The sequence below is a fragment of the Melospiza georgiana genome, chromosome 16, assembly GCF_028018845.1.
Source record: "Melospiza georgiana isolate bMelGeo1 chromosome 16, bMelGeo1.pri, whole genome shotgun sequence".
NCBI lineage: Eukaryota > Metazoa > Chordata > Aves > Passeriformes > Passerellidae > Melospiza > Melospiza georgiana.
Genome location: NC_080445.1, coordinates 12,643,850 through 12,658,141, shown reverse-complemented (window position 1 = coordinate 12,658,141; position 14,292 = coordinate 12,643,850). Strand labels below are relative to the sequence as shown.

At 43.4% G+C, this 14,292-nt stretch overlaps 1 protein-coding gene across 26 annotated transcripts in view; it reads left to right on the top strand.

Annotated features, from left to right (window-relative positions):
• The window catches only part of RBFOX1 (RNA binding fox-1 homolog 1), a 1,171,935-nt gene that overhangs the window by 561,483 nt on the left and 596,160 nt on the right, over positions 1-14,292 (top strand). For 2 of the 26 annotated variants that reach the window (XM_058035419.1, XM_058035416.1), the window contains exon 1: positions 3,498-3,585. The exons of the other annotated variants lie outside the window; for them this stretch is intronic. In XM_058035419.1, the coding sequence (XP_057891402.1) occupies positions 3,541-3,585 (45 nt within the window). In that variant the 5' untranslated portion in view covers positions 3,498-3,540. Of the gene's footprint in view, positions 1-3,497; positions 3,586-14,292 lie in introns of those variants that run through there. 26 annotated transcript variants of the gene reach the window in all.

The window sequence follows — 14,292 nt, the reverse complement described above, 5'->3', positions numbered from 1 at the left end:
GATTGTATTTCTTTTCCTAGTTCAGGTTTAAAATCCTTATAATTTAGATTCTCTCCAAAGAATATTATTTAGCATGAGTTAACATCATGCTTTCTCAGATGTGGATTTCCTTGAGCTCCAGTTGCTCTGTTGGGTCTGTGGCATCTGATGGACATTGGATTTTTTAACATATTGGTTGTCTGGCTCAAAGTTGCACATGGAAACCACAAACCCTTTTGAAATAAAGCTGCAGCACGTTTGTGACAAATCACAGGATGCTTTTCCATCTGAATCTGCTTCATTAGCTTCCCTTGTGTGGTGCTGCTCGTTAGGTGGCTGCGGGAAGAACCATTCCAGCAGGAATCCATCAGGCATGGAGAGCCCCCGTGTGTTGGACATGGACCTGCATCCGAGACTAAACCACATTTCACTGTAGTAAAAGCACTTTACAAACTGGGCAGGTGCAGAATTGCCTTCTGCTCGAGATGCTACTTTTGAATTTTGCCATTATTCACTTTCCTTCAGTGGTTATGTTGGTTTTTAATAGTTCCCACAGTGCAGAAAGTCAGTTCAGGAAATTATGGCTAAATCAGTTACCCACTGAAGGCTTTGAGCTGGAAGCTTTCTAGGATGACACGTGCACCTTTGCAGCAGTTTAAAAAAAAACCTCCAGCTGCACCATTCACTGAAAGGCACATATTTTACAGTTAGCTGCTGTGGCCTGCTTCTCTGTGATTTTCTTTATCAATTGGAAAATTCAGAAGAAAAACACTCCCTTTTTTAAGGAGAAGAAGATGTAAGGGATGACAAACTAAATTCATTTAGAACTTCTGGTGTGCCATGAGACATAATGTGATGGTGCTCATCTGTAGCATTCAATGAGTACATTGAAAATACTTGAAGATAAGCAAAAAAGATAGAAATCTGGAATGACTGAAACCTCAACAGCTGCTGCCATCACAGTAATATTTCAATTATGTGAGGTTTGTCCCCGTAAGTGTGATGGGAAGGACAGAGGTTCAGGAACTGTGTGTGTGAGAAGGTCACAGTGAGGATCCCCAGCAGCTGAACCACAGCAAGGCTCTGCTGTGATTCCCACTCAGCTTCTGCTCATCCCACAAGGCTCTTAACTCTGGGTCGGGGTGTGGCTGAGAGGGTCTGGTTCACCCACAGCTGCTGGAGAATCCCTGCTGTCAGACAAGGGCATCCCAGCCGAGCTCCTGCATCCCCCTGTGGTGAGCCAAGGACAGCCCTGGCATCGCTGGGCCATGGGAGATGTCAGATGTTTCATCTCCAGTTCTGCTGGGAGGTGGAAGAATCACCTTATAGATTCCAGATATTTCATCTCCAGTTCAACTGTGAGGTGGAGGAATCACCATGAGAGATTTCAGACATTTCATCTCCAGTTCAACTGAGAGGTGGTAGAACCAGGGTTACCCACCCCTGAGAGAGAGTGCTGAAAAGGAATGTGCAATGTGCATGGATTTTTATTCAAGGTTACTCTTTCTATAGACTGAAATATAAATTTCAATGTTCTTTTTTAAGTTGGGCATTGGAATTCAGACCATTATTTTGATTTTGATTGTTCTCACAACTTTGTGAGTGCAGCAGTGTGTGCTTTGCCAATGCTTCCCCCTGCCCCCCTTGTTTTTTTGCTAATGAGATAATTAGTTTATTCAAACTCTTTTTCATTACTTGAGTGAAGCATGGGGATCTCTGAAGAGCAGCACTGAGAACCACATGTAGCATGTGCCAGAACTGCAGGTCCTCTGATGGAAGGCCCATACGTGCTGCAAAGGCTCAAAACAACAGGCCAGAGGTAATGGAGATGTTTTCTGACTGCTTTGACTCTGAATGGCCTTGCCCTGGACAGCCTGGTTGTGTAAATTAGCAGTGCTAATTGCTGCTGGTGGCATTTTTAATGGATCTGACCTTAATGCTAGGAATATATGGTAAAAATCAGATTTAAATAACAGAACTAATAAGCCAACCCATCGTATTTTGTTGATTGTAAGTGGTAGAAGATGGTATTTTAGTAATTCCTGTATTTTACTTCACTTGTGTTTTGACACAGAGGGTGATTTAATTGGAATTTCTAACATTTCAGTGCTTTAATGTTCTGAAACATATTAGCTCTGCCTTAGCAGTTAGTGTTTATTCAATCTCAGAGCACTGTAGGGTCATTAATCCTTCAAGCCCTCCTGAGAAGTCAGAGATGGGAGACCCTGGAAGTTGTATTATTCTAATTTTACAAGTGGGAAAACTGAAGTGATGAATAATGTGGTCAAGGGCACACAGTGAGGCAGTGTGAGCTCTGAGATGTTCTGGCTATTAAGCGCAGTGGCCAGGCCAACCCTTGCTACATTCTCTTTGTAAATTACACGCTTCATTGTGATTAAGGTGCCTTAATGGTCCCATAGTCTGTCTAGGAAGAAAGTTTAATAAGTTGAACATGGCTACAATAAAAACTTCTAAACAAGGAAAACACTATGAAATTACAGCCTGAATTTAATATTATTTTCTATATGTTAAGTTTTCACAGAACATAATTAAACCGTGTCTCTCCTATTCTGCCAGAAAGTATTTTTATTTAAAAAAAGGAAATGATTTATATCAAGTTATTTTTCAAGAGATCAGATTGTTCTCGATTTTCATTGCAGAATAATGATAAACATTGAAAGATGTTTAGTAAACTTTTTGGGGTTTTTTTTGAGAAATAGTGAATATGTGGTATGAAAATTCATCTTACAGAATTAGAAAAGTCCTCTGAGCAGCCTCTTGAGAATTTTTCAATAGAGCACAAGTGGTTGTTTGCAGATTGTAACTTCAGTTGCATAAATAGATGTACTTTGAAATAGCAGCTTATTTGGTAGGGCATAAGCAGTGCTTTTGTGTAGTGAAAGGGATCAGTTTTTAATGTTCATCTGAAACTTTTTTTCTTCTCCTCAAACGGGTTAATATTGCTGCCATCTCTTGTGCAAGATTTTCAGGGTTTTTTTCAGTTCCAGCCAGTCTTTGTCTTAAAAATGACGTAGTCTGCAATATTATTCAAAAAGGAATTCAGAATTTAGCAAGAGATAAATCATCATTTAATCAAAATGTTAACCATAAGATTGATCCCAGTAGCGAACCCCTGCAAACTTTAGCACCACGTCCAGTATTTTAACAAGCAGCTAATATTCAGCCCATCCATTAAGCCACTGCTCCATAGATGAATTATCGAGTGTAATCTCCTCTCCCGTGCCCACCTTCCTTTCCCACAAGGCTGTGGTTTTTAGCTAAGCCGGCGCGGAGCCGCTCTTATCTCCGAATAAAACAAACCCGCTCCTCCGAGCGCCGGCACTGCCGAGCCCGGCAGGGGGAAGGCAGAGGCAGCCGAGGGCTCTCGGCGCTGTCGCGGCGGCATCGGGAGCTCAGCAGCGGACGGGAACTCGCCCGGCCCGTCCGGCCCCGGCGCGGCTGTAGCGGAGCCACCGCAGCCCCCGGGCGGGACGCGGCCGTGCCCGCTGGGGCTGCAGGGCCGCCCGGCTCGCCCCGGCTCCTCCCGCATCGCCGCCCAACATGAAACCCTGGCAGCTGCTGGCAGGCGTGGGAGATGCCCTGCAGGTGAGGCAGCGGCGGCTCGGCCGGAGGAGGGAGGGAGGGAGGGAGGGGAGGGATGGATCCATCCTGTGCCCGCGCCCGGAGGGGCCGGGGACACGCGGAATGGGGGCTGCCCCACCTGCGGGGACAGGTGAGGGGGTGCGGACAGGTGAGGGGTGCGGGGATGCCGGCCAGGTGGAGGGGTGTGAGGATGTCGGTCAGGTGAAGGGATGCCGGCTAGGTGTGTGTTGTGGGGATGCCGGTCAGGTGAGGGGGCTGGTGGCCAGGTGAGGGGGATCCGGCCAGGGGAGGGATGAGGGGATGTCGGACAGGTGAGGGGGTTCTGGCCAGGTGAAGGGTGAGGATGATGCCGGCCAGGTGTGAGGTACTGGGATACCGGTCAGGTGAAGGGGATGCTGGCCAGGTGGGGGGGATCCGGCCAGGTGAGGGGTGTGAGGATGCCGGCCAGGTGAAGGGGATGTCGGTCAGATGAGGATGATGCCGGTCTTGTGAGGGGTGCGGGGATACCGGTCAGGTGAGGGCGATGCCGCCAGGTGAGGGGCATGTCGGTCATGTGAGGGGCACGGAGCTGCCGGCCAGGTGAAGGGGGGCAGGGGTGTCGATCAGGTGAGAAGATGCGGTGAGTTCGACAGGCTGAACAGATTCCGGGCTGCGAGGCAGGTAAGGGGGTGCGGGGGTTTGTTGCTGCCGGCCGGGTGAAGGGAATAGCGGCCGGGTGAGGGGGATGCAGGATGCCGGCCAGGTGAAGGGATACCGGTCAGATGAAGGGGATGCCGGCCCAGCTGGCCCGTGTGCCGGCCCGGAGCCCAGGGATGCTCGGGGCCGAGCCGGGTGTGTGCCGCACAAACTCCGCGGTGCTGCCTCCAGCGTGTTCCTCTGGCTGCCAGCGCTCCTCGGCCAGATGCCGGCAGAAAACAACGCGCGGGAGGGATTATCCATCCTCCCTCCGTGTTTGGCTCAAGTTTATGTGAACTTCATCTTCAGAGAGCTGCTTGGCTTTCCGCGGATGGAATGTGTGTTAGCATTTATATGAAAGGGAGCAGGAGTCTCGTTAGAAGGGGTTTGTCAGGTGGATTATTGCCCGGTGGTTGTTATTGCAGACAGGTTACAGGATTCCTGACCAACCTGCGTGCCTGTTTAACTTTAGGGTCCCTGTGTGTCACCAGCATAATATACTGATCCTACAAAACACAATTTATGAGTATTTGGAGGTTTTATTGCTGTACTTGTTAAAATGCATGGGATATAACAGCAGCAGCGTTTTGTTAATAAATACAATTTAAACACACAGGTAATTTTGGTTAATAATCCATTTATATGTGTTTGCATTGAAAAAAAAAAAAAAAGCAGGAACAGGGTATAAAAGACTAGGATTTAAAAGTGCCTATCGGTTTCCAGCTGGATATAATTGCAAAGTAATTTAAATACTTTGAATGACTTTAGCAATATTCTTGCTTTAAAAAAAACCCACACACTTCAAAGTATGCAAAAAAATGTTGAGGGGAGTGGGGAAGTAGGATTTCTCTAGCTTTAAAAAAAAAAGGACTCTTGTGCAGACTCCTAATAGGGATGTAATATTTTTGAAAGACTTGCTGTCACATGGAGGAGACTGTGGCGCAGCCCAGTAGTGGAATGCTGGGCTCTGCAGTTCAGACACCGTAAAATCACATTGCTTCCAGGGCTGTACATTAAATTCCACCTCAGGTACTTGATTTTGATGGATACTGAGGAATTTAGTAAGATCCAAACCAGCCTTTGTATTTGTCACTTCTGTAGGGATAAGGAATTTGGTTGTAATACAGAAGTAATCAGGATTTATGTAAGTGTTACAGAGAAAATTTGCATTTTTCCTTATGAATTATTTTGAAAAATCAGTTTACATGCAGTACATTGGTTCCGTGTGTATTTCTAAAATGAAGCAACAGATGGGTATAAAGTTTGAATATCTTGATATTCTGACCATACATTGTAGCTTTTTTCTTAGATATTCAATGTTCCTGATGTTGATCTGTTTCTTGAACGTGCAAGTAAGGTTGAAGAGTGAGAAAAACTCCCACTCAATGACCAGTCTTCCTTTGTCTACAGCAGGAGCAGTAGTGCTGTGGAGAATTTTTAGTTTTTCAGATTTGAATAATTTAATGAAAAGGAAAAAGTGAACTCTGGGGTTTTATCCTTTACAGGGGTTTTTCTGTGAGTGCCTGGGGAGTGTCTATCTATCATCAGCTTTACTTCCTTTAAAGCTATGGATCTAGGAGGGGTTTGATTATCCTTTTGAGAGTTCTCCTTCCCAAAGCAGGGCATTTTTTGGCATTTTTTGGCATTTTTTGGCATTTTTTGGCATTTTTTGGCATTTTTTTGGCATTTTTTGGCATTTTTTGGCATTTTTTGGCCTTGGAGATGCTGTGAGCACTCAGTAGCTCCCATTGCCATTGCCCACTCTGGAAGCTGTGGGCAGGAGGTTCCATTTATTCATTGTCTCTCCACATCCAGCACCCTGACACCTCGAGGAGTTCATTGCACAGTTCATTGCACCCTTTCCAGGCACAGTTTTAGAAAGTTTGAGCTTTGTATTCTTGCCTACTCCCACTTAAATAAATATTTGAAATCAGAATAATTTAACAATGGATGGATGAAGCAACATCAAGGTGTTACCTTTGGTTTTTCCAACCTCAAACCCCTTATTTCAGTAGCACCATTGCCATGGAATTGTTCAAATTTATTCTTTTTGTAGCAGAAGTTTCATATTGGATCTCAGTTTTGCTCATACACCAGAAAACTTTTCCAGGAACAAGTAATAAATTAATTGTTCAAGTGATCAACTTGGTGGCATATGAAATGGTAGAAAAGGTCTAGAGAAATGTTCTCGAGAATAATATTGGAAGTTTGGGCTTTTCCTTTTGTAAAGAAAAATATTGCTATAAAATTTTAAATTCATTTTATGAAGATAAATGTGTTTGAAGTGGTAACTGAAGAAGCATCAACTTAAAGAGGAGAAGGGAGAGAAATGTGGTCAACTCATGCTAATAAGTTATTGTGGTGGTGGTAATTGTGAAAAGTAAATTGGGGAAAAATACATAGGGAATTTTAAGCGTAGAAAATATCTTGTCTGAAGGTTACTCCATATTTTAATTTAAGCAAGCAATGTGTATTTTTTAACTCCTTAGTAAAAATCAAGCTACTAAAGTCAAGCTTTCAGTTGAGTTCAGTGATAGGGATTTTGGAGGTTTAGTTGGAAGGATTGTGTCACAGGGTTGTACCTTTCTAGGGTTTGGAGATGGGAAAACAGGCTTCAGAGGGCCTCGATTATTTCAGAGTTTTTCAGTGTTTTAGGGCTTTATATCTATTTCAGGATTAGGACATAATTTATGGCATCTCCTAGGAGCTAAGCACAACTTTTGAGATGTGTTAACTTTATTTGAGGATAAAGTTTTGAAACTATTACTGTGCCATAAATAGGTATATGTCCAATCTAGGTGAAAATCAGCCTAGCAGAGTTATCTGCCTTTAATTCCTGCTGTCTTGGGATGTGTTCCAAAGGAAGGGAATGTGTTCTGGGCTGAGCTGAGAGGAGATGAGGAATTCAGGAGTTCTGATCTCCAGCTGCTGGCTGTGCCCAGGGGTGCCCTTTGGAGCACAACAAGTGCCATGAATCCACAGTCAGCAGATGGCAGAGAAACACAGGCTTGTCCTTTCAAAGGGTGCATCACAAATACGTTTTATTTAAAATCCAAGTGCTGTGGGACTGCATGTGGGTGAGATAGCAGACAGTGGAAAGAAATAAATGTGTCACTGCCAAAGCTCTCTTCTGGTGGCATTTCCTTCTAAATTTATCATGGCAGCCGTGGAGCTCTGTGTCTGTAGGAATAAGTCTTTTCCATTTTATTTTATTTTATTTTATTTTTATTTTATTTGTAACGCATTCAGTGGGGATGTTAAGGAACGTGGCAAAGTTGCTGTCTCCAGTGGCTTTGTGCACTCACTACTTCTACCTTGGCTGAACATTAGTTTGGAATGTGTTTGCTTTGTGGGATTGGAGTTGAGTGCAAGCATTTCTGCTTTCTCTTTGTCCCCACCATGCCTGTTGCTCTTTTCATTTCTCTCCCCCCTGCTAAATTGCAGAGGCTGTGATTCCCTTCGTTGTCTTTGGAAATGAGCACAGTATGGCTTCCTCCACCAGGTAGCAATCAGAGACTTTTGTGGTTGTTTTTTTTTGTTCTGTAGTTAATTACAGATTTCATGCACAGCAATGAGGCTTCTGCAGAGAGAAATTTCACTGATGGTCAGGAATATTGCAAAAATTGCTTTCGTCTCACAGGAGTGGAGGCACGCAAACTTTTTCTATTAAAATGGAGAAACTGCTTGAGTCAGCAGTAACATCCAGATTCAGCAAAACTAGGTTATGAATTCGAGCAATTAAACATGACAAAGAGCCCAGTTTTACTGCCTGGAGTTAATATCCTTCCAGTATTTTTATTTGAGACATAAAAACTTCAAAATGTTCTTTTGTGTCAGGTGTTGACAAAAACAAGGCATACCTCCATACCCCACAAACTCGTGAAAATCCTTTTGCATCCACAGTATTTATTTAAGTGGTTTTATTCTCAGGAGAAGTAAAAACTGGTATTTTCCTTTGTTTTGGATGCCTGGAGTTTGGCAGCTATTCATTAATTACCTGCATTTTGGTAGAGATAATTAAAAACTGGTTAAATATTTATAAATTATTGAAAGAAGCTTTTTTAATCAATATTCAATATGTATGAAATATAATATTTTGCTAATGATGATTAGAAATCCCATCAATATTTTCATGTGGAAGACCAGAGGACCTGTTTTGTTGTTGTGTTTTTGGGGTTTTTTTCCTGTTTTTATGTATTTGATGCTCAGAAATTTTAAGCAGGTTTCCTCTCTGGAACTTAATTTCTCTGGAATTTAATTTAATTAAGGAAATTCTAAATTTCCTTATTGCAAATTTAGCTGGGAAGAGGAGGGGAGGGACACAAGCAGATGTAAATCATCGCACTGATGACTGATGGCCCAAGCTGAACTTGATCAAAACTTCAGCAAAGATTTTCTGTTCACTGCTCCTGTGGTGGAGATTGATGTGAAACTCTGAGAACAACCTCCCACACCTTGTACATGTGAATTATTCTGCTGGTGCTGTGCTGCTGCCTGGACAGGTGTTTATGTCTTTTTTTAACTTAAATGTTTTCCTTGTTCAGGTTGGCCTTTCTGATTCCGTGACTAATAGGAACCCAGGAATGATGTTTGATGGTTTTTATCCAGATAAATGAGTTGTAGCTTACATCAGGACTTGTTTCTGACTGCTAATTAACCTGACTCTGATGGCTTTTTTAACTCCAAAAACCTCCTACAGCCAAGGGAGAGGCACAGGTGGCACTGGGGACTTGCACTGTTACCTGGTGCTCTAAACAAAGCCAGCATCATTTTGGGAATTTAAACTAGAATATTTGGGATTAAATTTGGAAATTTAAGAGCCTGAATATCTTTGGAGAACTGAAGCAAGTCTTCTAAGAACATAGCATTTAGATCAGGTCCTGCTGGAGCATGCTGGCTCCCTCCTGGACTGTTTTGTGTGAGTTTTCTGTTTCCATGTCAGCATGAAGTGTTCAGCTTTGTGCCAGGACCTGTCCTTGGGCTGCACTCCTGAGGACAGCAGGTCACTGCTGCCTTCTCATGGGCCAGCTTTGCAGTGTGTGATAGCAGCAGGATGTGTGTACAAGAGCAGGAGGTGCATTTTATACAAGAGCAGATCTGCTGTCACCTGTGCTTGCAGGGAAGGTTTGGTGTTTGGCTGTGACACAGAGAAATCTCAAACCATTATTTTGGTTTTTTTCTTGGAATATTTTGCAGGAGCAATGACAATGAAAATCATCTCATGCTTTCATTTGAATGCCTCAGCCATTTTCAAAGCAAGTGTTTATTGATGAGGTCTGGATGAGGAGCAGTGCTGGGGTGTCCTGCTTTCCCACCTTGCTGGTTAAGCCAGCACCACTTGAGGCTGTAATCCTGCACTAATCCTCTCAGTTACCAGGAAAATCAGGACAGCACTGCTGTGCCAGGGAGCAAAATCATCCCAGAACCAGATCTCATTTCAAATGGCATTTCATCCAGGCTTTCCCAGTGAGGCTTTCCCAGTGCCAGCAGAATCAAAAATCCAATTGTGGCAGGCTGAACTTTGTACCAACAGAGAGGCTGTGGGAAGCAACTTAATTTCATTTTGACTTTCATATTTGAAAGTTTGAGCCTTTTTTCTTATCCTTGCTCATTCTTTGAGACACAACAGGAAGAAAGGATTTACTAAGGGGAAATATTAAGAATTGGCATTGGGTATTTTACTGTATTTTCTATACTTCCAATTATATTTTCAAGATGTCACTGTCTCTTAAACAAGTTTCTGTGGTTTTATGAGAACTGGTAAATCAAATTGAGCACAGTCATGTGACAGCTTAGCAGCAGTTCTGTTTGCCCAGTTTTAATCTCGAGAGCAGAAGGTTTTAGCAGCTCCCTGTGGTAGCTGTGGCTCATTGACTGCACCCATTCTGAATGCAGGGACTGGAGGGTGGTCCTTAGAGCTGGAACCCAGGGTCAGGGGAGAGCTCAGCTGTGAAAAGCGTTCCAGCCTGGGGGTTATCAGTGAAATGAGGCTTTAAAAGCAGGGTGCAGGGGATGCTGATAGCTTTGGCAGCAGCTACTGATGCCCTGAGAAGGCTGCCCTAGAAGAGAGGCTGGAAAGAATTACAGAATAAAGCAGGGATTTATTAGAGAGCCTCCATGGATCCACCTTGGGCAGCACAAGAGCCCAGCCAGGGCTGCACCCAAGATGAACCAAAATGGTCCCAAAATGCAGTCATGGGGTCTCTCCCTTTGATCAGTTCTGCTCCATTTGCACCTTGCAGTTCATTGTCCCATTCCAGCTTTAGCCCCTGCAGTCCCACCCTGCTTGTTTTTCTCTCTCCAGCCCACGGTGTTTGTGCTCTTGGGGCTGAGATTGGGATCATTTGTCCTTGGTGCCCAGCTGGAGCAGGAATTGTTTTGTCTCCCTGCTCTGTGCACAGTGCTCACTATCCCCTTGTATGAAACCCAGACCCACACACTAAATCAGCACAGAATCTGAAAAATATAAAAGTTAAACCTGAGGCATCACTACAGGGACTCCTGTGCAATCCTGCATGTCCTGTAGGAAGGGGAAACTGCACTGGTCAGGTCCTGCTCTGAGTAAAAGAAGCAAACTTTTAAAAAGAATAAGTGCAAAGGGCAAACATCAGCAATGCTCGATGGCTGCTATGAGCTCTTCCTGCAGCAGCCATGAGCTACTGGGCAATGAAAAATAAAGCTCAGACCTGTTTGTATGTTGGCATTTCTTCTACTTAATAGAAGCATCGTGCCTATGTGTGAGTGTTTCACTAATTAATGATTGCATTCCAGCCTGGGCAGGGCACTCTGCAGAGCAGGGCAGTGTGGCAGTTCTGCTTTCGTTCATTTTTGCCCACATGTAACTGAGCAAGCACAGAACAAAACTCCATCCTGTGCTACAGTGAGGCAAAAAAATCCTTTTATCCCGGCTTGCAAGAAAATGATAAAAATGTATAATTTTTTTCCATGTACAATTTTTTTTTGGTTACTTTAAAGGCTTTGTCCTAAATATCGGTGTGGATTTTTAAGAACAGCGATGCAGAGGACACTCTTCTATGCCTTGGGGTCCAGCCCTGCTCTCTGCAAGGAGTCAAGTGTCACTGATTATTGACATCCTGTTCATCTTTCAAGCCATCAGGAAGGGAAGGTCCCTTCCCTCCTCAGATTACCTGTTCCAGTACTAAGTCATTAATGTCCTGAAAAATATTTCTTTGTTACACAAATATAAATTTCCCATGCTGCAGATGACCTCAGTGTTTCATCTTCTCAGGGAACCTGAAGAAAAAAAGATTTCTCTGCTCCCTGTGCGAGTCTTTTATGACAGAAGCTCTGATTCAGACCTGAGGTTTCTGTCCCCGGCATTTTAATTTCTGTATTTTGCTTCAACCTTTCCTAGTTATCATTTAGATTAGAAATCTTTGTTTTGCATCTAAGACATTCTTTTAGAACATTTTGCATTTAAATAAAAACATTGCATTCAAATAGTTTACCTTGGAACACAGATATTGGCCATGATTTATAATCAGGATTATAAAATTATTATTGTAAGATGTCAGACATTTGAGGCTGAAGCTCTCACAGCTGACTTGAGATCTCTAAGCTGCCTATTGGGCTTTTTTGCAATAGAGGTTATGAGGTTTTTTATTTTGCCAAAGTCTGCTGGAAAGTTTTATTACTCTCTCAAATTTATTGAAGTGTGGATATGTGTGTGTGATCAACTGTCTCATAAAAAGATAAAAGTTATAAACTTCTGCTGATACATTCAAGACTTGATTAGCTCTGCCTGCTCTTGGTTCACATCCTTTCTCTGGGTGAATTTCTCTGAATTATTGCTCTGTGCATTTATCCTGTCAGTTTAACCTCATGGGACAAGTGTGGGCAGAGAGGAAGCGCGGGGCGAGGATTCAGAAGAGAATTGTAGGGCGAGGGAAGGGCTGTGAGGGGATGCTTCGGGCTCTGCCTGAGCACTCCAGGGAGGTGAATCCAGGAGGGTCTGAAGGGCTGTCCTTGGATCAGATCCTTCCTTCCAGCCTGTGTTACCCAGGACCCTGTGATATCCCACAGCAGCTGAGAGCAGGGGTCAGTGTCGCAGACATCTTTCCATGAAAATCCTTTCCTTAGGATTTTTCCTCCTGAGAAGCTGAGAGGCCTCAGGAAAAAAATGTGAACATTGATTATCTGCTGCTGTGGAATGCAACAGGTGCATCTGGGATTGCTCTCATGTGGATGATCTTCATGGGCAAGAACAGTCAGCTGGCTCAGACAGAGAGCCAAGTCACAAACCTTTGTTATCATTCCTTCCTATTTTATTCTTAGCTAGCCTTCTGATGAAATCCTTTCTTCTATTCTTTTAGTATAGTTTTAATGTAATATATATCATAAAATAATAAATCAAGCCTTCTGAAACATGGAGTCAGATCCTCATCTCTTCCTTCAACATAAGACCCCTGTGAACATGGTCACGGGTCAGAACTGAGGGTGAAGCACAATGGGGATAAAATGGATAAAGCTTCTGCAGTTCTGAAATACATCTATGGAAAACGATGCAAATCTATTCCGTGAGTTTGTAGTAAACCTTTTTTTCTTTGTGGTAATTAGCAGCTAAATGACTAATATCACAAAATAATGGGGTGTGAGTCACTGGCTGGTGCGCAGCTTGACTTTGGCTGTGCTGTAGAACAAGAGAGGTGGAGGTTACAAACTCCAGCTGATCATGCACCCAGTGTATGACTCAGGTAGATTATCCTGTGCCTTCTCAGGAGGGACCTGCCTCGGGCTCCTCTTATTTCCTTCAGGTTTTAGCACCACTGGAGGAGCCAAGGGCGTTTTGCCCATTAAGATAACAGAAGACAAAGATGGATGAGGGAGCTGAGGTTCTTATGGGGAATTATCTTTAGGAATGGCATGCAGGATGTGTACATTTATTCCCCCAAAGCTTTGTGTCTGTGAAGCACAAGGACTGTGAAATTCTAACTGGATCCGAGCAGGTTTTTTCAGCCAGTTATTTCACTGAATGTAGAGAGGAGAGTTAGTTAATCCTTTTTGGTTATTTTAACAAATTTCCAAATTTTACCCATGTTTTGAGAAAACTGGAAACGTGGAAGAAAAGAGCCAGACAGCACTGCAATTTTGACATGTTTCACTTTGGCATTGTTGAAGGAATTGTCCTTTTTTTCCCCACTAAAAAATTTCCTTTTCATTTTCCTGAATGTTGTAGAAAGTGCCTGGGTCCAACTTGAGTTAGTAACAGATGTTACATTTGATCTTTCAATCCTGCAGACACAAAACTTCATTTCTGCTTAAAGAAACAAATTCTGACACATAATTGGATGTAACAGCATTGACACGTTCTTCTCCTCCATGGCTGCAGTGAGTAGGTTGGAAAGCTGTGGGCTTAAATTACACAAAGGAAGGTTTAGATTGGGCATTAGAAAGGCTTCCTGATGGTAAGAATACTTAATATTTAATCAGATGAGTTAGGAAGATTATGGGATTTCTATTACTTGAGGCGTTTAGGAAAGATTTGGGAAGCAATGCCAGAAAAATGCAGCTATATGTGTAAACATGTTCTACAGAATTGATTTATAGCTGACAGAACTTGTTCTCAGTGCTGTGTTTTTCTAAGATAGAAAATCTTTCTCCAATACCAAATTTAATTCCCATTTAGAGGCGAATCTCTCACGTCCTTACCAGAAGTGATTTTTAACCCAAGTTCAGAACCTCCTGCTGCTGTCTCACTCCATGGGGTGAGGCAGTGAACCAACATCAGAGGTGTTTCCTAGGAACAGAGTTTGGAAAACTCTGGAGTTTGCAAAGTTTCTGATCAAACCCTGGATGTTTTCTGAGGAGCAGTGCAGTGAGGGGTGTGCAGCTCTTCAAGCCCTGCTCCCAGCTCCCCTCTGGGTGTCCCTTCTGTCACCCTGTGCTGGCTGGGGACACTCAGCTGGGGATGGACACTGAGCTCTGAGAAAGTCCTTTTCTGTGTTTATGGCAGCTCTGGTCTGTGTTTATGGCAGTTCTGGGTAATCCTCTCAATAAGAGACCAGACAGGTAATT